The sequence below is a fragment of the Muscardinus avellanarius genome (assembly GCF_963383645.1).
Source record: "Muscardinus avellanarius genome assembly, chromosome: 10".
In the NCBI taxonomy this organism is placed as follows: domain Eukaryota; kingdom Metazoa; phylum Chordata; class Mammalia; order Rodentia; family Gliridae; genus Muscardinus; species Muscardinus avellanarius.
Window position 1 is genome coordinate 90,804,688 of NC_137796.1, and position 21,110 is coordinate 90,825,797.

The 21,110-nt window shown below is 50.2% G+C and overlaps 1 protein-coding gene across 4 annotated transcripts in view; it reads left to right on the top strand.

Annotated features, from left to right (window-relative positions):
* GSG1L (GSG1 like) overlaps positions 1–21,110 on the top strand; it is a gene marked incomplete at both ends in the record, with an annotated part of 230,803 nt that overhangs the window by 62,142 nt on the left and 147,551 nt on the right. For 3 of the 4 annotated variants that reach the window (XM_080703253.1, XM_080703256.1, XM_080703255.1), the window contains one exon: positions 17,446–17,493. The exons of the other annotated variant lie outside the window; for it this stretch is intronic. In XM_080703253.1, the coding sequence (XP_080559379.1) occupies positions 17,446–17,493 (48 nt within the window). The remainder of the gene's footprint in view (positions 1–17,445; positions 17,494–21,110) is intronic. 4 annotated transcript variants of the gene reach the window in all.

Genomic DNA, 21,110 nt, shown 5'->3' on the forward strand with positions numbered 1-21,110 from the left:
TGAAAAGTGAAGCCCCCCCCACCCCCCGCCTTCCCGCGAGGACCTTGCAGTGCTTCCTTTGTGTGGGTGCTAGGAGATTTAAAACAGCGCCTGGCACGTAGTAAGTTCTCAGTAAATGTCACTCTTGTCACGCCTGTGGCCAGGGCCTGGGGCCCTGAACTGCCCATAGCTGCTTCTAGATGAGAAGGCCGAGGACCCAGGACAGCTTCCGCTTCACATCTGATTCATGATGTGCTCTGAAGCCACACAAGTCCCTTCCAGGGTGAGGTTTCTGCGCCTGAAAACTGAGGACCCTAAGTCCTTCCTCCCTTCTCCTGCAGAGCCAGGATTCTACAGAGGAGGAGCTGGAGGCAGACAGATGCAGCCATCATCCCTGCGGTCACCCAAAGCACTGCCCAGGAGCCCCTCTTGCCGTGTGTGTGTGTGTGTGTGTGTGTGTGTGTGTGTGTCCAGGAATTGAACCCAGGAACATTCTACTTCTGAGCTACACTCCCAGGCCCCCTACCCTCTTTTGTGGTATTGGGGATGGAACCCAGGGGCTTTATACCTCTGGTCTATATACCCAGACCTGTTTTGTATTTTATTTTGAAACAGGGTCTCACTAAGTGGCTGAGAGCCTCACTAAGTAGCTGAGTCTGGCTTCGAACCCGTGTGATCCTCCTGTCTCAGCCTCCCAAGTACTGGGATTACAAGTGTGCGTCACCATGCCTGGCTTACTCCCAGCCCTTAAAAAAAATTTTTTTGTAAAATTTTGTTTTGAGACAAGGTCTCCCCAGGTTGTTTAGTCTTGCTACATTGCTGAGGCTGGCCTCAAACCTGTCATCCTCCTGTCTCAGCCTCCCAAGTACTGGGATTATAGGCATGCAATATTATACCTGGACTCATCTTGCTTTTTAATGCTTTCTCTCTCCTTCCTTCCTTCCTTCCTACCTCTCTCTCTCTCTCTCTCTCCCTTCCTCCCTCCCCCTCCCTCTTTCTTTCTATTTATTTTCCTGGAAACCTAACACAGGACCTCGGCCATGCTGGGCAAATGCTGTATTACTGAGCAACACCCACCAAACCTTTTATTTATTTATTTTATTTATTTATTTTTTTGTGTGGTACTGGGGTTCCTGGAAGCCCTTCTACCTCCGGGCTACACTCCAAGACCTATTTTATGTATTTATTTGGAGACAGGGTCTCTTAAGCCAGCAAGGCTGGCTCCGAAGCTGCGTGATTCTCCTGTCTCCGCCTCCCAAGCGCAGGGATTACAAGCGTGCGCCACCACGCCCGGCAACTCATCAGATCTTTTAAATATCTCTTGTAAAACATGCATTTGAAGAGTCAGAGAGGACAGACAGGTCATGAAAGGTTCCTGATCATATCAGATGAAAGGGTGCAAATAAGACTCAGGTGTTGGGAAAACAGATTGACCTCTCTTTAACCAAACCCAACATATGGGATGACATAAAAAAAACCCTCCACAATATCCATTATTTATCAAGCTTCCCTAAAAGATAGTGACACTAATGATTAGTAAGAACACTTACTGAATCCCTGTCATGCACCAAGTGCCTCATATGCATTATCTAATTCGACTCTCAGCTAGCCTGTGTATATGACAATGCTAGCTGCTATAACAAATAAACCCTGGAATGTTCATGAATCACACAGAAATCTAGTTCTTGCTCCTGTAGCGCTTCAGTAAAAGTGGTTCTAGTGAATAGCAATTCTCTTCTGTGTAGTGATTTGGGAACCAGGAATCCCACCTATGGGTCGACCCTTGGACCTTTCTGTGCCTAGATGGAAGAGGAAAGAGAAGACACATCCTCTTGATAAGAGCTCTCTTGGGAAGTGCCACACATCCCTCACTCTCACACAGGCAAGAGCCAGTCACATGACCCCACGTGGATGCAGGGCATGCTGGGACATATAATACCTGGCTGGGCAGCCCCCTTATTAGCAATCATCCCACGCTGCCAAAAGAGAAGTGCATTTTTTTGGGTGGAGAGATGGCTGTTTTCATCACACCACATGTGAAGCGCCTGGCGGTTATACCCACTTTACAGATACAGAACCAAAGACCCAGAGAGTCTGGCCCTAGGCCACAGAGCTTGTAAGTAGAAGAACCAGAGAGAACTTGACCTCCAGAGCCACATGAGTTCAAAGCTCTTTCATTTGACCACTCTGATGTTAATTTTAGATAAGTATTTAGATTCTTGAGCTTTGAAATTCTTTGGAACAAATTCACCCCTTTGGTTTTCCCACAATGCCACAAATGCCCAGGGAAGGGATGCTGGAGGCCACGGTGGCGCCCGTCACGACGCGAGGCAAGGCGCCAGTCCTCAGCATCTCCCCCACTTGTAGAAAGGATTATCCCCAGAAAGTTGACCCGCTCTCTGGACTCCTTCCAGAACTCGGGGCCTGGTACCATCTGTAAGAGATAAATAAATCAAAATATCATCAGCAGATAAGTGTGTGCCATCTGCTGCCCTGTCAGTTGAACTGGCAGAGGCCTCTGGAGAATTCCAAGGGGGCGCTTGCCAAGGCTCTGCCACCAGCTTGGGGCGCGAGAGGAGCAGCCTCAAGCAGCATCTGTGGCGTGCGCTTTTCCTCCCAGCGCCCGCTGCCAAGGTGTGCGGACTTCTGTCCAAGTCACTTGCTGATGGCCACATTAGTGGAGACCCAGGCCCGATTCTTCTCAGCTCTCCCAACAAGTTGAAAGCGCCTACCGTAGAGACAACGAAGCAGGCAGCCTCAAGAGGCCGGGACCCCTCGTGGGATCTGGGTCTCAGAACCAGCCAGATTGGAGTCCACTTGGCAGGAACTCTCACGATGCGGCCACTTTGAGAAGGCTGCTGGCTTTTCCAGCTGTAGGGGGAGTCCTCTAAGGGCATCTAGGGCTCCCTTTAGGAAGGATGGATTTCTCTAGAACCTGCCTATGCTGTTCAAAGGCGCAAGCTGTCTCGTGCTTGACTATCTTGATTGGAATCCTGTCCCCACCTCCAGCTGTGTGATGTGGGATGAGGGACTCTGTCTTGCTGTGTCTCAGTTTCTTCATCTGTGAAATGGGGATGGTCGTAACGCCTGCTTCCTGGGGCTGGAATGAGGGTCAGCGAATTCTCCCTGTAAATTGAACAGGGCTGGCAGGTGTTACCTGTTGGCTGACTTTGTGAGGCTGGTGTTACTGCCCCCCTCTGCCGCCCCTGCTGTCTCCAGCCTCTTCCCACCTCCCCTGCATGGAAACCCCAGTCACACCATCTGGTGGGGCACGGAGTTAAGTCACGATCCTCAGACCCAGGATGTGGGATCCAGCCAAGGATGCTGGGCTCCCCAGCGCCTCTCCCTCTCACCGCCCAAGTCTCCGCTGCCAGCTAGGACCTGGGCTCCTGCATGGCTCTACCAGGGCAACGTGGGCAATCTGCAACCTTCTGCTGGTACTGGGCATCTGCCCCTGGCCCTGTCAGGTTCCCTCCACCCGCTCAGGCTGACGTTGCAGAATTACAGCCTCCTGCTTCTGGTTTGGGAAGATGATCAGCTAATCCTTCTGCGGAAAAATTGACATATGTCTCTAACCTGGGACCCAGGGAGGGAATAGAAAAACAGGTTTTATAAATGAAGCCGAGCCTGGGCCAGGCATTGTCATGCTGTCTCTTGTTTTGATGCTTTTGGCCAGCCTGGAATGCGGGTACTGTCATCTCCATTTATCTGTGGTTTCAGTCAAACACAGTTAAAAAAAATAAGTGGAAATAAACAGTTTATTTATTTATTTTTTATTTTTGGTGGTACTGGGGTTCCTGGAAGTCCTTCTGCCTCCGGGCTACACTCTCAGACCTATTTTATATTTTTGAAACAGGGTCTCTTACGCTAGCGCGGCTGGCTTCGAACCTGCGCGATCCTCCTGTCTCTGCCTCCCAAGCGTGGGGATTACAAGCGTGCGCCACCATGCCCGGCTGGAAATAAACAGTTTATAAATAATTTTATTCACAGTTTTAATTGTGAGCTGCTCTGAATAACGTGATGAAATCCCATGCCCACCTCTGCTCCCCCCGGGGTGTGAGTCGTGCCTCTGTCCAGCAGGTCCGTGCGGTATATGTCTCTTTTTAAAAAGACATTGTACTTAGCAAGGCCCTCAACAACTCAGCGAGACCCTGTTTCTAAGTAACCTGCCCTGTTAGTCATTTTGTAGCCCTCTTGGTTATCAACGGAACTGTCACAGTACGGTGCAAGAGAGAAAGACGTGTTCACACAACTTACAGTCTATTTTGATAATTCATCTGCAATAAAAAATGATCCTTTATGGTGCCTAATTAACAACTTAAACCTAAGTACATATATAGAGGCTAAAAGCAGCGTTCTCTGTGGCTTCTGGCATGCACTGGGGTCTTGGGACTGTCCAGGGATGATTCTCACTTGGCAGACGAGGGGCCGTCACTTGCTGAGGTCACAGGGTTCGGAGGAGGTGTAGGATAGATTTGAACTCACATCTTGTGGCTTCTGAGCCCAAACCTTCATTTGTCTTGGACCCTGTTACAGAGACAGAGCCTCAAGATCTGTGAGGAATGGCATAGGGGTGTGGGTGTCAGAGCACGAAGCTTGTCTCTTTTCAGATATTGCCCCATTTAAATCCTAACAGAAGACATCTAGTTTGATACCCATTTTCTTATTTGCCTCATGGTAGCCCTGGAAGGCTGGAACAATCAGCTTTAATGGGTGAAGACAAAAGCAAAAATTTAAAAACTCCCCAACAAAATAACGAGTAAAAACGCACCCCGGTATTTAGCCACAGCGTCACAGTTTCAGATGGCAGAGCAGGGATTTGAACTCGGGTCTGTGCAGCCTTCTTTTAACCACCTGGTCTGGCCTCCCGTTGGTCCTGGGCTGCCCTGCCTCCCCAGGCTGCCTCCATCCGAGAGCTTCTTTTCCCGGTTCCCACCAGCCCGGGGGAGGGCGGCCTCAGGGTGAGAGTCCTGGCATCGGGCCGGGGTGTGGAGCCAGAGCGGCCAGCTCTGACTCTCTCGGTGGCATCTGCGACGGATTCCTGGAAGCCTCGTTTCCGCCGAGAGCCGGTGCCAGGCTCCCTTTGGTTGGAGTGGGGATGCGCCTGCTGACAGCTCCGGCTTCTACATCGGGGACAAGCTCTGGGCCTCCCTCCCCGAGCCAGGCCCCCACCGGATGGTCAGAGGCTGGCAGGGAGGGCGGCCGGGCCTTCTGGGTCGCCTGTTTCATTCCAACCGTCCCGTGAGAGGATGTCATAGGATCTCGGAGGAAAGGACCTTCCATTTGTCTTTTGTGGGTTTTTTTGGTGGTACTGGGGTTCCTGGAAACCCTTCTACCTCTGGGTTCCACTCCCAGACCTATTTTTTTTTTTTTGGTGGTACTGGGGTTCCTGGAAGCCCTTCTACCTCTGGGATACACTCCCACGGGCTACACTCCCAGACCTATTTTATATTTTTTATTTGGAAACAGGGTCTCTTAAGCCAGCGCGGCTGGCTCCGAACCAGCGCGATCCTCCTGTCTCCGCCTCCCAAGCGCGGGGATTACAAGCGTGCGCCACCACACCCGGCCTCCCAGACCTATTTTATACTTTTTATTTGGAAACACGGTCTCTTAAGCCAGAATGTCTGGCTTTGAACCTGCGTGATCCTCCTGTCTCCGCCTCCCAAGCACGGGTTTACAAGCGTGTGCCACCACACCCGGCTGTAGTATTTTTTAAAAAGACATTATATTTAGCAAGGCCCTTGACAACTCAGGGAGACCCTGTTTCTAAGTAAAAACCAAAGAGGACTATGGGTAGAGTTTAGAGGGAGAATGCCCCTGGCTTCAATCCTCAGTACCTCCAAGGTTAAAAGAAAAGAAAAAAGACGTTTTATTTAATTTATTCTTATCTTTCGGTACTAGGGTACTAGGGATTGAGCCTGGGGGCATTCTGTGTCTGAGCTACAACCCTAGCCTTTTTGTTTATTTTTATTTTGAATCAGGGTCTCTAAGTTTCTGAGGGCCTCACTAAATTGCTGAGGCTAGCCTCAAATCTGGGATCCTTCTGTCAGCCTCCCAAGTACTGGGATTACAGGTGTGTGCCATCATGCCTACCTATGAAAGATATTTCATATTTATTTATTTATTTATTTATTTTTGTGGGTCTAGGGTGGAACTCAGGAGCATTCAACCTCCGAGCTACACCCCCTGCCCTATTTTTTTATTCTTTATTTTGAATCAGGGTCTCACTGAGTTGTAGAGGACCTAGCTAAGTAGCTGAGGCTGTCTGTGAACCGCAGTCCTCCGATCTCAGCCTCCCGAATGCTGGGATTACAGGCATGTGTCACCACGCCCGGCTCTATGAAAGACATTTGAAATCCAATATCTGGGACTTGTTTCAAAATAACTGCATGCCGGTGGTTGGCAGTTACGGAGACTGGGCATAGGCATGTGATGCTTCCTTTGACTGGTGACTCTACTTTTTATAAATGATGAAAATTTTCCATAATAATTTTTTTTGTATGTAAGTGGTGCTAAGGATTGAACCTAGCAGTATTCTATCTCCAAGCGACATCCCCAGTCCTGTTTTAATTTTTATTTTGAAATATGGTCTTGCTAAGTTGCTAAGGGCCTGAGTTACTGAGGCTGGCCTTAAACTTACCATCCTCCCATCTTAGCCTCCCAAAGTGCTGGGATTACAAGCATGGGCCACTCTGCTCGGCCCATTTTAAAACCTGATGTGGCTGTGGGATGCCTTGGGTCTGGACAAATCAGTCTTACAGGACAGAAGCAGCTTTGGAAAGACACAGCCCTGGGTCCAGACCCAATTCTTTTTTTTTTTTTTTTTTATGATTCTGGGGGTAGAACTCAGGGGCTTTCTACCTGCGGGCTATACTCCCAGACCTAATTCTGCCACTCACTAGGTCCAGACCCAATTCTGCCTCTCATTGTCTGTGTGACCTTGGGTCGCTTTGCCTCTGTGAGCCTCAGTTTCCTCTTCTGGAAAATGGAGATAGACACTGACCCCATATGTCATTGTCAGGAGAGGCAGGTCCTCTGCACGGTCCTCACGCCGGACTCCCCTTGGGATGGCTGGATTTAAAGCCTTGATGAGCCGGGCGTGGTGGCGCACGCTTGTAATCCCCGCGCTTGGGAGGCAGAGACAGGAGGATCGCGCAGGTTCGAAGCCAGCCGAACGCGCTGGCTTAGGAGACCCTGTTTCCAAATAAAAATGTATAAAAAATAGGTCTGGAAGTGTAGCCCGGAGGTAGAAGGGCTTCCAGGAACCCCAGTACCACCAAAAAAAATAAAAAATAAAAAAATAAAGCCTTGATGAGCTGGAGCCTCCACGGCAGGTGCAGAATCTGCCACGGAGAGCCACACGGGCCGGGGAGGGGCAGCCTGCGCCCCGGGGAGAACGAGGCAATATGACCAGAGTTATCACCTTAAAATACCGCAGAGATCCAGAGTAGGGCGACGTCTCGTTGTGGTGGGACAGGTGGTTGGTGAACGAGGCAGGTTCCCGGTGGGGGAGCAGGAGGACATCGAGTTGGATCTTGAAGCTGGGGAGACTTCAGACAGAGAGATGCAGGGAGAGAAGGTTTTGAGAGGAAGAGTAGTCAGAACCAAGACACGGAAGAAGAAAGGAAGGAAGCGGGCGTGACCCCGTGGGGTGAGGCAGCGGAGCAGCGCGCTGGGGTGACGGGCGCTCAGAGACGCCATGCACGGGGTGATCTGTGGTCCCTGCGCCCTCTGTCGTGTGGCAGGTGTGAGGCTCCAGGACGAGGCGCGTCCTTTCTCTGCGTACATCCTCCTTCTTAGACCCGCCCCATGACACTCCGGCGCGGGGCTTTGCCTCTCACCTTCGCCTCTGGTGTGCTGGCCGCACCTTTCTAGTCCCGCAGCGTGGCCCTCTTTGGCGGAGCTCTTGGTAAAGGGCCCTTTATGAATGCTCTTCATCCGTCCATCTGCAATCGTGTCTGCACCACCGATCGCTCTTCCGGGCTTGGAGGACACAGCTGGCGAACAAGGCACACGTGGGCATGAAACCTCTGCTGCTGGTCAAAAACTCATGGCCTACAAGTTGCAGAGTCCTTGTCTGGACGTTATTTAGAAGAACCAGGGAACGGCTTTCTTTGGCCAGAGGGTCCCAAAGAATGGCTGCTACACACATTCTTTGCCATGGAACCGGAGCTCTGTGAGGGCTGCGATTCTCTCTGCCTGGTTCACTGCTGTATCTCTAGCACCTTGGACAATGCCAGGCAGATAGTAGGTCCTCAGTGACAGTTGGGGGAAGACAACTGCATGAATATGAAACACTGACCCTGATAACTGGGGATTGAACCCATGGGCGGTCTACCTCCAACTTATACTCCAACCCTATTTTAATTAATTAATTAATTCATTCATTCATTTTTTGGTGGTACAGGGGATGGAACCCTTGTACCTCCGGGCTACACTCCCAGACCTATTTTTTATATTTTTATTTGGAAACAGCGTCTCTTAAGCCAGCGAGGGGCTTCAAAATCTGTGCGATCCTCCTGTCTCCGCCTCCCAAGCGCGGGGATTACAAGCATGCGCCACCACGCCCGGCCAACCCTATTTTTATTTTGAAACAGGGTCTCACTAAGTTGCTAAGGCTGGCTTTGAACCTGTGATCCTCCTGTCTCAGCCTCCTAAGAACTGGGACTATAGGTCTGCACCATGGCCCTGGCTATAAAAGTCTACTGTGAGGGATCACAGAGATCCCTGCTTGATGTGGTGATTTTGATTCCTAGGATTTTGAAAGGGAGAAGTGAGTTACGCATGATACCAGGATGTGCGTTCCCCAGGTTGATCTAGACCGTGGTTAAGCCCGCAGTCCATACTTATCACACGTAAATAAAACCCAAAGCAGAAGAAGCGTCCATGCATGTTCTAGGCAACCTGGACAACACACAGGTAGACAAAGGCACAAGTGGGGTCATCTCAGGGCAGGTAGAGATAAGAGCCATGGGAGAGAATGTAGGCGGGGTCAGGGGCGAGGGTCTTGGGCAGGATGAGCGAGGGCGTCTTGGCGGGGCTGGTGCTCTCTCCTCCCCCTCCATACCTGTTCCCGGCCCTCCTCTGGCATCACCCAGACCCCCGTGATTCTAGTTTCTCAGCGGGGAGGGGAAGGAGAGAAAGGCTGGCGCATCCTCTGTGCACCTTGTTCTCTCCCTACTGCTGCTTCGACGGTGACTAATTCCTCTGAGGACTGTTTTTCAAAAGTGTGGTGCCCAGGCCAGTGGCATTGGCATCCTCCAGAAACTCGCTGGGAAGGCAGAGTCTCCGGCCCCGTCCCAGGATCCCCAGTCCTGGTGCTTGAGCGCGATTCTGGCTCCAGCGGCAGCCCCTCCTCTGTGGCCTGGGCCCTCGCGACATCTGGCTCTGCAGTGCTGGGCTGGTGAGGGCCCCGGCTTGCTGCTCCTCCGCCCTGTCCGCACGTCTATAAATAGTCCTTCCCCCGGCAGCCGCCCTCCGAGGGGGCCATCTGCTTCCCGTCAGGCCCCCGACTGGTCCAGATGGTCAGTGTGTCGGCTCATATCCATCTAGGCGGGCGCATCCTCTCCCGCTTCCCATCCCCACAGGCTTCCTCAGTCTCTGCTGGCCTCTGGTCTCTCTAGTTAATGACCTTGAGTGGAGGCTGGGGTCCGAGTCCCAGCTGGGGGCCCTGGTCTCAGGGTGAGGTGCGGCGGCGGGGAGGCTTTCCTTTAAGGCTCCCGTGGGTTCAACAATGCACCCTCACTTCTTCCAGATGTGAAGAAAATTACTGGTCAATTACCTATCAGTTTGTTTCTTGAATAGGATTCTGAGCATCCACTCTGCAGGGTAGTGAAAAATTTAGTCTCCACATGCTTCAGACCCTGAATGGCAGAAGTCTCCAGGACTTTGGGGAGAGCCCTCTGGTCCTCACCCATCCTTCCCCTCCCAACCACTGATGGTGTCCTGGACCCACAGGGCAGTGGGACCCTCCTTGGGTGTAAGATGCTTTTTTTGTGTGTGTGTGTGAGTGATACCCAGATCAAATCCAGGGGTTTTCTACTTCTGGGCTATACCCCTAGCACTATTTTATTTTTTTATTTTGAAACAAGGTCTTACTAAGTTGCTGAGAACATCACTAAGCTGCTGAGGCTGGCTTCAAACCTGAGATCCTCCTTTCTCAGCCTCCCAAGTACTGGGATTACAGGTGTGATTCTGTAATCCCAGTACTCGAGATTCTTGCCGAGCCCAGAGCCCTGTTTCCTCCAGGCCCCGCTGCTCATGGATCCCCGATGGCTTCTCCGTGGGGTTTGCTGCCCTCTTCCTCTGCATGTGTTGCTCCTGCCATCCCCATCTTGAAGCAGAATGGCATCACCTCCCTGTGAGCCCCTCGGGACTCTCTTCCCGGGGGAGGGATGCTACCGCCCATTCTCCTCCGTCTTAGAAGACCAAAGGTGTTTGGAGAAGGGGCATCGTCAAGGGGCAAACTCCAGGCAGTTGCCAGGCAACGTCCATGGATGCGGGGGAAATGGAAGTCACAGGCCCGGGCAGGGGTCCGTGGAGGAGCCCATGGAGTCCCTGGTGCTTGGGACTGCTGTCCCAGCTACACCACCTGGTGGCCAATACCACCCACTCCTGATCCACCCTGTGATGTACACTAGAGAAACACCAGCATCGGTGCCTTTCACTTTCTCTAAGTAGGGAAACTGAGGTGCCAAAGGTCCAACAGTGTCCCTCATCTGGTCAGCAATGGAGTCCAGCTGACCTGCAGGCCTGGCTCTAAAGTCCCTGGCTGAACCAGGACACCCCTCCCCATGTGCAGAGCCTGTGTCCCATGAGGCCTATGAGCCATACCCGGGAGAGAGTGACCTTCATGACAGTCTCCCTGCCCTGCTTAGCTCTGCATCTCAGCTCTTTGTTCACGCGGGGTCTTCAGAAGACGCTGAAGACCCTGGGCTCTGAGTGCATCTCACCCATAGGGAAGTTGAGGCACTGGAGGACTGGGGGTGCTCGTGGCAGGAAGCTCTGCCAGGGCCCTTGACCACTGTGCCATCCTGCCCCACAGTCTCTGTTGCTGACGTCCAGTGCAGTCGCCACTCCTAACATGACTCACTGGTGTTTTCCTAATGGGGAAAAGACATTTGTTATAGGTCAGATTGGAGTGAAAGTCTCACCCTGGGTGCACGCTGGGAGGCGTTTTAAACGCCACTGATATTTAGGCCCCTACCAATTAAATCAGAGTCTCTGTGAGCGGGGCCTGAGCTCCCCAAGGCTGAGAAGACTTCAACTCCATGACCTTTGGGAGCCTTCTGAGTTGCCAGGTTCCATGGCTCGAGAAAGGTATGCTGCCATCCGGTGGCAGTAACACGCCACAGCTCCCAGAGCTCTCTGTTGAGCCTCAGGCTGAAGTGCGTGCGGTGGAGAGGTAAGTGCTTGTCTTTGTTTTTAACACCCAAAATAAACCCCTAATTTCAACATATCAACTTAATTATAGTTGACACAATAATGTTAATGTTTTAGGCATCATCTCTCAAAGCAGTAAGTCAATATGGTGCAATTCAGTATCTTTCTCATTAATGCTCAGCTAATCTTTATTGCGGAGACTAAGGATTTGGAGAAAAATCCCGTCTGTGTTTAAGCAGTTAGACTTTTGGCAGTTGAGATGATTCTGTCTTCCTCGTGTTTTTTCTATGACTTTTCCTTAAACTTCAGCTTTGCTCCACGTGGGTAATGGGGGCTTAGTTTGACCAGATCTGCTCAAGCATCTTCTGTTCAACCTTGTCCATGTAACAGACACGGGAACAGGAGCACATTGATTAGTCCCTGTGGGTTTACCCTGTCTACACAGAGGTATGCTCCCAGGAGATTCCTTACAGTTCCCAGCTGCTATATGCAGTGGGCCCAGCTGGCTGCAGTAGAAAATTCTGACATATCAAATGGAAATGGAGCCAGTGCTATTTTAGGGCATGAAGTTTGGAGTCTATGGGCATGGGCTGTGTTCTGCTCCATTACTTACTGGCTGTGTGGTCTTGGGCACATCTCTGACAGTTTAGAGCCTATGTTAATCAGCCTTTCATCACTGTGACTAAAGTTCCTGAGAACATCAACTCAGAGGAGAAAAGATTTATTTTGGCTCACAGTTAGGGGGGCTCAGTCCATGGTTGGCTGGCTGCATTGCTTTGGTCTGAGGTGAGGTAGAGCATCATGGCGGAAGGGCCTGGGAAGGAGAGCCGGTCAGCTCATGGCAGCTGGGAGCCAGATACAAGACATGGGGCCCAAGGGCATGCCCCAGGGACCCACCCCCTTCTTTTAGGCCCCATCTTCTATGCTTTCTGCCACCTACCGTAGTCCATTCAAATTATGAAACCCTCAGTGAATTAATCCACGGTTAAGGTCAGGGCCCTCATGATTCAATCCTTTCCCCCAGCCCACCTCTAAGTACACTGTTGCATTGGGAATCAACATATGTTGGATACCTCATATCCAAACCATAACAGAGCCTAAGTTAGTCTGTAGAGTAGGAATTGTTAGAGGTACATTGTAGTTTGTTATGGAATTAAAGAAAAGCCAAATATCCTTTCATGATAAAACCATTCAACAAACTAAGAATAGATGGTGGCTTCCTTAACCTGATAAATGACACAAATAAAAAGGCCACAGCTAACAATAAACAATGGTACAAAAATGAGTGCTAATCCTAACCCTAAGATTAGGAACAAGGCAAGGCTGTCCACTCATACTTCTATTTGACATTGTACTGTAGGTTTTAGCCAAAGGAGTTAGTTGAGGAAAATAATTTAAAAAGATCAAACTTGGAAAGAAAGAAGTAAAACAATCTCTATTTGAAGATATAATGATCTTGTGTACTGCATAACAAATTCTAAGAACCAACTGAAAGGTATTAGAATTAACTAGTGAATTTAGCAAGATTGCAGGGTATGAGAACTATATACAAAATTAGTCATACTTCTATATTACTGTTAAGATAAATTACTTAGGAATAAGTTTGACGGAAGAAGTGCAAAACCTATACTCTGAAAACTACAAAATGCTGTTGAAAGAAATTAAAACATTTAAGTAAATAAAAAGACATCCCATGTTCATGGATTGGAAGATTTAATATCATTAAAATGGCAGCAGTCCCTCAATTAATGTACAGATTCAGTGCAATCCCTGTATAAATTATAACTTGCTTTTCCCCAGAAATTGAAAACTTGATCCTAAAATTCATATGGAATGCAAAAGAGCTAGAATATCCAAAGTGATCTTAAAATTCAATGCTTAGGAACTCACATTTCTGGACTTCAAAACTTACTACAAATCTTTTAAGACAATGTAGTACTTGTATAAGAATAGACATATAGATCAGTTAGTAGAATCAGGAATATAAAATATACCTTCACACTTATAGTCAAATACATTTGACAAGGGTATCAAGACAATTCAATGGAGAAAGATTAGTAACAAATGGTGCTGGAACAACTGAATATCCATATGAAAAGTTTGAAGTTGCAGCTCTTTTAAATATCAGAAACATAAATCATTTCTAAATGGATAGTAGACATAAATGAAAGAGTTAAAATGACAAACCCTCAAGAAGAAAGAGGTAAATTTCTCCAATACTGGGTTAAGCAGTGCCTTCTTAGATACGATATGAAAACACAATAAAAAATAAACTGGACTTGTTAAAACTTAAAAGTCTTGCGCTTCAAATGGCATCTTTCAGTAAGTGGAAATACAACCTGTAGAATGGGAGAAAATATTTGCAATTAGATATCTGACGAGGTATTTGTGTGCAGAATATATAAAGAACTCTTACAACTCGATAAAAAGGTAACTCAATTAAAAACCGGTCAGTGTCTGAATAGACATTGCTCCAAAAAAGATACACCAATGGCTTACAAACACCTGCAGAGATGCTCAGAATCATTAGCCATAAGAGAAATGCCAAAAAAAATGACAATAAGATATTTTACAGGAATATCTATAATGGAAAAAGGCAAATAATAACAAGTGTTGAAAATGATGTGGAGAAGCCCGAATCCTCACACATTGCTGGGAATAGCGTCATGGGGTGCACCTGCTTTGAAACACAGCCCCATATTTCCTCGAAAAATTAAATGCAGAGTTACCAGTTGACCTGGCAATTCCACTCCTAGGTATATTCTCAAGAGAAATGAAAGCCGGTCCTCAAAAAAAAAAAAAAAAAACCCACAAAACTTGTACATGAATGTTTATAACGAGCCCCAAGGAGGAGACAAACCCAAATGTCCATCAACTAATGAACAGAGAAGTAAAACGCGGTGCAGAGTCTCCACCTGTTTTCAATGGATATGTTCCATGGCCTCCAGTGGACGCCTGAAGTCTCAGGTAGTATCAAGTCCCATATGTACCATCCTGTGTTTCCCTATATGACCCGCAGCGCTGACAAACAGTACCAAGAGTTTATCTGCTCTTCTGTTTTTTATCCCCTGATGCTTTCTTTGCACTACTATTCTTATACTTCAGGGTCACTATTAAGTAAAATAAAGTGCATTTGAATACAGGCACACTTTTACCAGGACACTAGATCTGATAACCGAGATGGTTACTAAGTGAGTAATGGGTAAGTACCTGCACCGGACAAAGGGATGGTTCATACGCTGGGGAGGAAGGAGTGCGGAGGCGTGAGAGTTCCTTGGGGCGCTCAGCGCGATGCAGTTGAAAACTTCTAGAATCCTAGAATTTTTTATTTCTAGAAATTTTCCACTTACTATTTTCAGACTACAGTTGACCCTGAAAGTACAGAAAGATAAGGCCGGCCTACTGTGCTAGCCATACAATGGGACATCAATTTGTAATAAAAATGAATGAAGTGCTGATAGATGGTACATCACTGATAATCCCCGAAAACATGATGCCAAGAAAGAAACCAGCAAAAGAGACCACAGAGCGTATGCTATGCTTCCATTTATATGAATATGCTTCTTGAAATGCCCAGACTAGACAAATCTATATGGATGGAAAATAGATTAATTGCAGCCCAGGGCCGAGAGGGTGGGGGAAATGAGGACCCAGTGCTAATAGGTCTGGGGCTTCTTCTATGGAGTGACAAAGATGATCCGACATTGATTGTGACGATGGTCGGGCAACGCTGTGACTAGTTAAGAAAACACCGGAAACCGCTGCGTGGTACATTTTGAACGGATGGATTGCGTGGCATGTGAATTACATCTCAAGTAAACTGTTAAAGAAGAGAGAAGGAAAAGTGTCTAGCACGTCAGTCTTAGCTGTCATCAAGAGCCCAGTCGATGTGGGAGCAGGAGCCCGACGCAGGAGAGCCGAGAGCCGATGGCTTGCGTCTCTGGGCTCAGGAGACTAGAGCCAGGGGAACTGAGACCCTTTCATGGGCCCGGGAAAATGTTTTAATTTCTTTTAAAGCCAGTAGAAAAAAAAAAGATGAAGAAAATATTTCATACTATATATATGCTATGTATATAGCTTTATGCTAATGTGGTTATAAACTATAATATATAATTAAAGAGATAGAAAATATAAAATAGTACATAGCATATAATGCATTTAATATAGATAATATATAATTTTTAGTTTGTTTCTGTCGGAACTCATGAAGACAAAGCACTCGAGGCCCCCATATGTGGTCTGGCTACTGGCCATTAAATTGATCCCCTTATAGCTTTTGAGGAAAAAATACACTATTAGAAAGTTTAAAAGAATTCCTCCAAAATCTAGCTCAGTGCTTCCTTTTCCCTTCTTCCGAATTCTCTCTTCGTTCTTGGTTGATGGCAAGCATCGCTGTCTTGTTAGCCCCAGTCTCGGCGCCATGGTCTGGCTGTGACTCAGGCTGGTTCCTCAGCTGCTCTGAGCCTTGTCGTCATCACTGGTGATGGAAGGTGGGGTCCCGAGTCTCGGTGTAGTCTGGAGGAAGTGCGCTGGACCCAGGGTGCCACCCACCACCTGCGGCCTGGGATTCTTTCACAGGAGTGACATAATCAAGAGAGGAGGCACCTCCTCGGCTGGGCTCTTAAGACCCTTAGTGACCTGGCCCCTGGCTTCTTCTGGAGCCGTCTCCCTCCACTGCCTCCCCTCCTGCCTTTGCCTTCCTATAGGCTGGCAGGACACTCCAGAGCCCAAAGGGGCTTCAAGGGACCTTCTTAAAGAAGAATTTAGGAAACTCCAAGCAGATGCAAGAGATGAGAATTCTGGACGCTTCCAGATCTTTCCCCCCTTTGATCTACAATGTTTCCATTTTAATCCAATCTATCTCCTCACTGAGTTCAGCAGGAAAATCCTTAAGCCAGCAGTGGAAAACGCACCCTATAGGTCATCCAGCCCTGCATCTCAGGCCGTTGACTGGGGCGGTTTAAGTGAGGCTGGGGGTGAGGCTGCAGGGAGTGGCGGGGTCTGTGGCAAACCCGAGAACGTGGGTGGGACCATCGGAAGGATCTGCTCGACCCCACTTGCTTGCTGCTATGTGGACTCGAGGCCTGGCCCGGATACACCTTCCGATTCTTCAAGAGGACATCAGAAATCTGGATGTGTAGGCCGCATGTTCCTGCTCCTGGGCAAACAAAGGGGAAGGTGCAGGAGGGAAGGTCAAGGACGGGGGCTGGGGGTACAGACCACATCGATCAGGTGTTGCGGACCAGTGCAGGGACTGAGGCTCTGACTCTGGAAATCATAGAGGGTTCTGAGCAGACAAGGAATATAATCTACCCCGGGCTGTCACCACATCCAGCTGCTCGCTGTGTGGGTAGGAACAGAAACGGTGAGACGGGCCCAGAGGTGGTGACATGATGGGAAAGAGTCACAGATCAGCTGTGGGGCGCGCGAGGAGGAAGGCAGCCATGCAGGATGGCGCGCTTTCAGCCCGAGTGCTGGTGGAGACAGGAGGAGCTCAGGTTTGAGATGAGACCCTCAGCAACTTAGTGAGACCCCAGGTTCAAAATAAAAAATAAAGCGAATTGGGGGTGTAGCTTGGCGGTAGAACATCCCTGGGTTCCATCCCCAGTGCCCCAAACAACAACAACAACAACACCCTGTGCACCCAAGAATCCCACAGGAGGCAGGCTGGTGGCAGCGGCCAGGGCCCAGGGCCAGGGTGCCCAGAGAGTCTTGAGGGGAAGTGTGTTCCGGGCGGGGAGCAGTGCTGTGGAGGCCTTGAGGTGCGGGGCGGGGGCAGGAGCCGAGAGGCGGGGCTGAGGCGGTGGACAGCCCAGGGAGCCGGGCTCAGTGCCCACATGGAAACTGGACAAAGCAGAGGCACGTGTGTGAGTCGCTGTGCGGGTGTTTGGTGTGATGAGCATTGTGAAGGGAGGGGACCCCAGGAGAGGGAGGAGTGGGGGCCCAGCTCACCTCTGCCCCTAGGAGTCAGGGTGTGGGGAAGTCAGGAGTGGGCTCGCTCCAGGCTCTCAGGAGGGAGACAGGCAAAACCCAGGAGCCCACGTGTTTCCTCGCACTCTGAAAACCTTTCTTTTCTTTTCAAAGGTGAGAAATGTCGCAGCTTCATTGACCTGGCCCCGGCGTCGGAGAAAGGTGAGTGTGGTGGGCTCAGATGTGACCCTGCCTGCCCGCCCTAGAGACCCGCCCTGCCCGGCGGCCTCCAGAGCCTGCCAGGGTTTCCCCATCAGCCTCTCTGGGTAACAGGCCAAGGAAGCCTCGGGGAAGTGGGGGAGGCAGCGGGCACAGACGGCCTGCCTGTCCTGCCCCGGGGGTGGTCTCGGGATCCTGCCCCGAGGGTGCTCTCGGGATCCCTCGCATCCAGTGCATCCTGGGACTTGAGTTGAGCTCAGTGAGGACCAGTGTTGGAGTCGCCTCTGGCTGGGGGCTCTGCCTCAGGAGAGGGAAGCAGATGTCTGGTCCCTGTTGCTTTGTGAGCATGTGGCGCACAGGTCTGATTGGTGGGTCTGCCACCCAGAGAATTCCCTGCTACGTGAAATCCCGGGACCTGGGCCCTGTGGCCCTCCTCTGCCACCCCATGCCTTGGTCTTCATGGTCTAAGCTAGAAGCCAGAGCACAGGCCATCACATGGGCATCCCACGCAGTAGAGGAGGGAGGGCAGTGAAGAAAGGACAGAGGTTGGAGGTCAACTCCAAGTCCCCAGCGGTTGCCCCACGTCACCTGTGTATATCGACATTGGAGAAAGGCGCGCGCCCGGCCAGAACCTACCGTGGAGCCACACTCAGCTGCCAGGGAGGTGGGGAAATGTGGTTTCCATGCTGGGAAGCGCTGTCCAGCTAAAGGCCGGGGTAGGTTGTCATGGAGGACGTGCAATGGTACTTACTGGAGGAAATCCCACCACAGAGACCCAGGGGAGGTGGTCCTCTCCCCTCCCACCTGTCCCCGGGAGAAAGGCTGCAAGAGAGACACGGGTATGCGGTCCCCTCAAACAGCCCGTCAGAGAGGGGCTGGTCCTGGGAGTCAGGGAGGGGAAACTGAGGCAGAAGGCCGTCCATTTGGAAGCTGACAAAAGCAGGGCGTGGGGCCTGTGTCCTGGAGGCTGGGGAATCCCCTCTCGCTGGGGCCATCTCCTTGGAGGGTTCCAGCCAAGTGAGACGGAGGGCCCAGCACGTGGGACTTCCCGTGGGACCTAGCCTACGGGAGGAAGCCAGGGCTCCCCAGCGAGCTTCGGGCTGAGGGCGGGACTCAGTTTCCCCATGACGGTGTCCTGTTGGCCGCTCAATCTGGCGGCCTGGAAGCACTGGCTGAGCAACTCAGGCTGGGCCTCCAAATGTAGAAACTAAGAAGCATGACTGCTGGGGCTGCTAAGGCAAGGCTGATCTTCACTGTGCCAAGGAACCGAGGGACCTTCCGTGGCCTCGTGAGGGAGGGGCTGTCCTCCCGACCCCCACCTGTCGACACAGAAACTGAGGCTGAGATGAGTCGCTGACGTCTCCCACCTACTGAGGGGCAGAGCTAGGTTTCAGTCCAGACCCCAGTAGAGATCCTGGGTTCCACCCACACGCGGGGGTACGGAAGCCTCTAGGAAGCCATCCCATAATCCTAGGCCCTCAGGGATCCAGGGTCAACTCCCCACCTGGCACACCTGAAGCAGTGCCTGTGTGTGTGCATGTGCGCGTGTATAAGTACACGCATGCACACTCGTGTGCTGCCCTTGTCCACAGTAAGCATGTGCACACGCGAGCAGGTGCTCCTGTGCAGTTGTGCCTGCATGTGCACTGGAGGAACAAGCACATAGGAATGTGGGCTTGGAGGGGCGGGAGAAGGTAGGCATTCATGCACGCACACACAGGTGCATTCACGTGCATGCACATGTTGGGTCGTGTGCCCTGTCCGTGCGTTTGAAAATGTGTGCATGTGCGTCCGTGTACAGTGACAGGTGCTTTCACCTCGCAGGAGGCTGCGGACCTGTCTTGACACTTCATTTGCAAGGACCGAGGGCCCCCGAGAGCTTGGATCTTTTTGTTTTTCTGGTTCTGAGATTTTACTGTCAGGGCTCGGCGGCCACGCTGAGGACCCTGGCTGTGTGCATAGAAATGCTGACAGGAGGCTGAGCGGGCTGGCTTTGCGTCCAAGTTGCAGAATGATTTCCACACTCACTGCCTCTCCAACACTTGAGTGGTCCTCCTTGGGGTGGGCGAGGGGTGGTCTGTGGAGAGGGAGCTGGGATTTGAGCGTGCGCAGTCTGGCCCTTATATGCCTGGTTCTTCTGCTGAAAAGCCAGAGTTGGGAAGGTTACAAGGGGGGATGCTTCTGAGACCTGGGGGACCCTCTCATCCTTCTCTAGGGCCTCTGAGCTGGGTTCAGGCTGGAGCGTCCCTCTCTGTTGAGCTTCTCCCTTAGCTAGCTTTGCGTGGCTGGAACAAAATTCCTGAGAGAATCAACTGGAACAGAGGAAAAGGTTTTTTTTTTTTTTGACTCTGTTTTGGAGCTTTTAGTCCATGGTGGGACATCCTTGTGGCTTTGAGCCTGTGGCAGAGTGAGGGGCACGGGGTATAAGCTGCCCGCCTCCTGGTGGCCAGGAAGCTAAAGAGAGACAGCAGGACACTGGTGTCCCACGGGCCCCTCAGGGGCACAGGCCCCATGACCTAACTTCCTCCCCTCGGCCCCACCACTTAAAGGTTCCAACTCCTCCCAAGAGAACTCCAGATACAAACTATAGCCATCGCCTTCCACCTGGAAAATGTGTCTGTGTTCAAGGCCCTTCTCAAATGCTACCTCCTCACTCCCACCCTCTCCCCCGGCTCCTGGGCAAAATATTTGTGTAGCGTCTTTGTTTCTTATCAACGCACACATTTTTCTTTATTTGACCATTCTAGTTTCATGTTCCAGATGGGGAATATCTTTTTTCGTTTTACACCGGCCTAAACCAGAGCCGTTTTTAAAATCTGGATTCCGGCCACAGTTTCTTTACTGGTTACCTCCTTCCATTTCTGCCTCCTCATTCTCTTGGTAGTCGGAACGATCTTTTTAAAGCCTGAATCATATCATAGGATTCCCTTGTTGAAAGCCCACCCACACCCCTCCCATTTCACTCAGGGTAAAAGTCAGTGCCCCTCCTGTGGCCGAAAGGAACCGAGAGACCTGGCCCAGTACCCAGGATCTCATCCGCTGCTCCCTCACCAGCTCCCAGATCTTGCTGTTCCTTGAGTGGGCCATGCTGGTGTGTGCCACAGGGCCTTTGCATGTTTTCTTGCTCCTGGGACACTTTTTATTTTCACAGCTTTGCCTATCACCATAGCACAGTTACACGTAATTGTTATGCAAATTGAATAACCTTTAAGTGTGTAAACTAGAGATGAAAGAGTCTTATAAGCCCACCCTTAGATAGTCACTATTAATGGTTTGGTTTATCAGTTTTTGCAAAAAGAATTAAAAGCCCATATGCCTATACACATATACATACATGTATGTACATATATCTACATATTAATGTTTGTGAAATCATGGAATGTTTTTCCATCAGTACACAGAACTTGCCTTCATTGTGTGTGTGTGTCTGTGATGCTGGGGTTGGAACCCAGGGTCTTGTGAATTCTAAGCTACACCCCAAGCTCCTGTCTTCATTTTTTGGAAACAACTGTATAACAGTCTATCACATGAAGACAATTTATTTAGCCAAGGTCTATAGCTAGACATTCACATTATGTCCCTATTTATTTTGAGCATCCTGTATCATAGTTGAATCATGG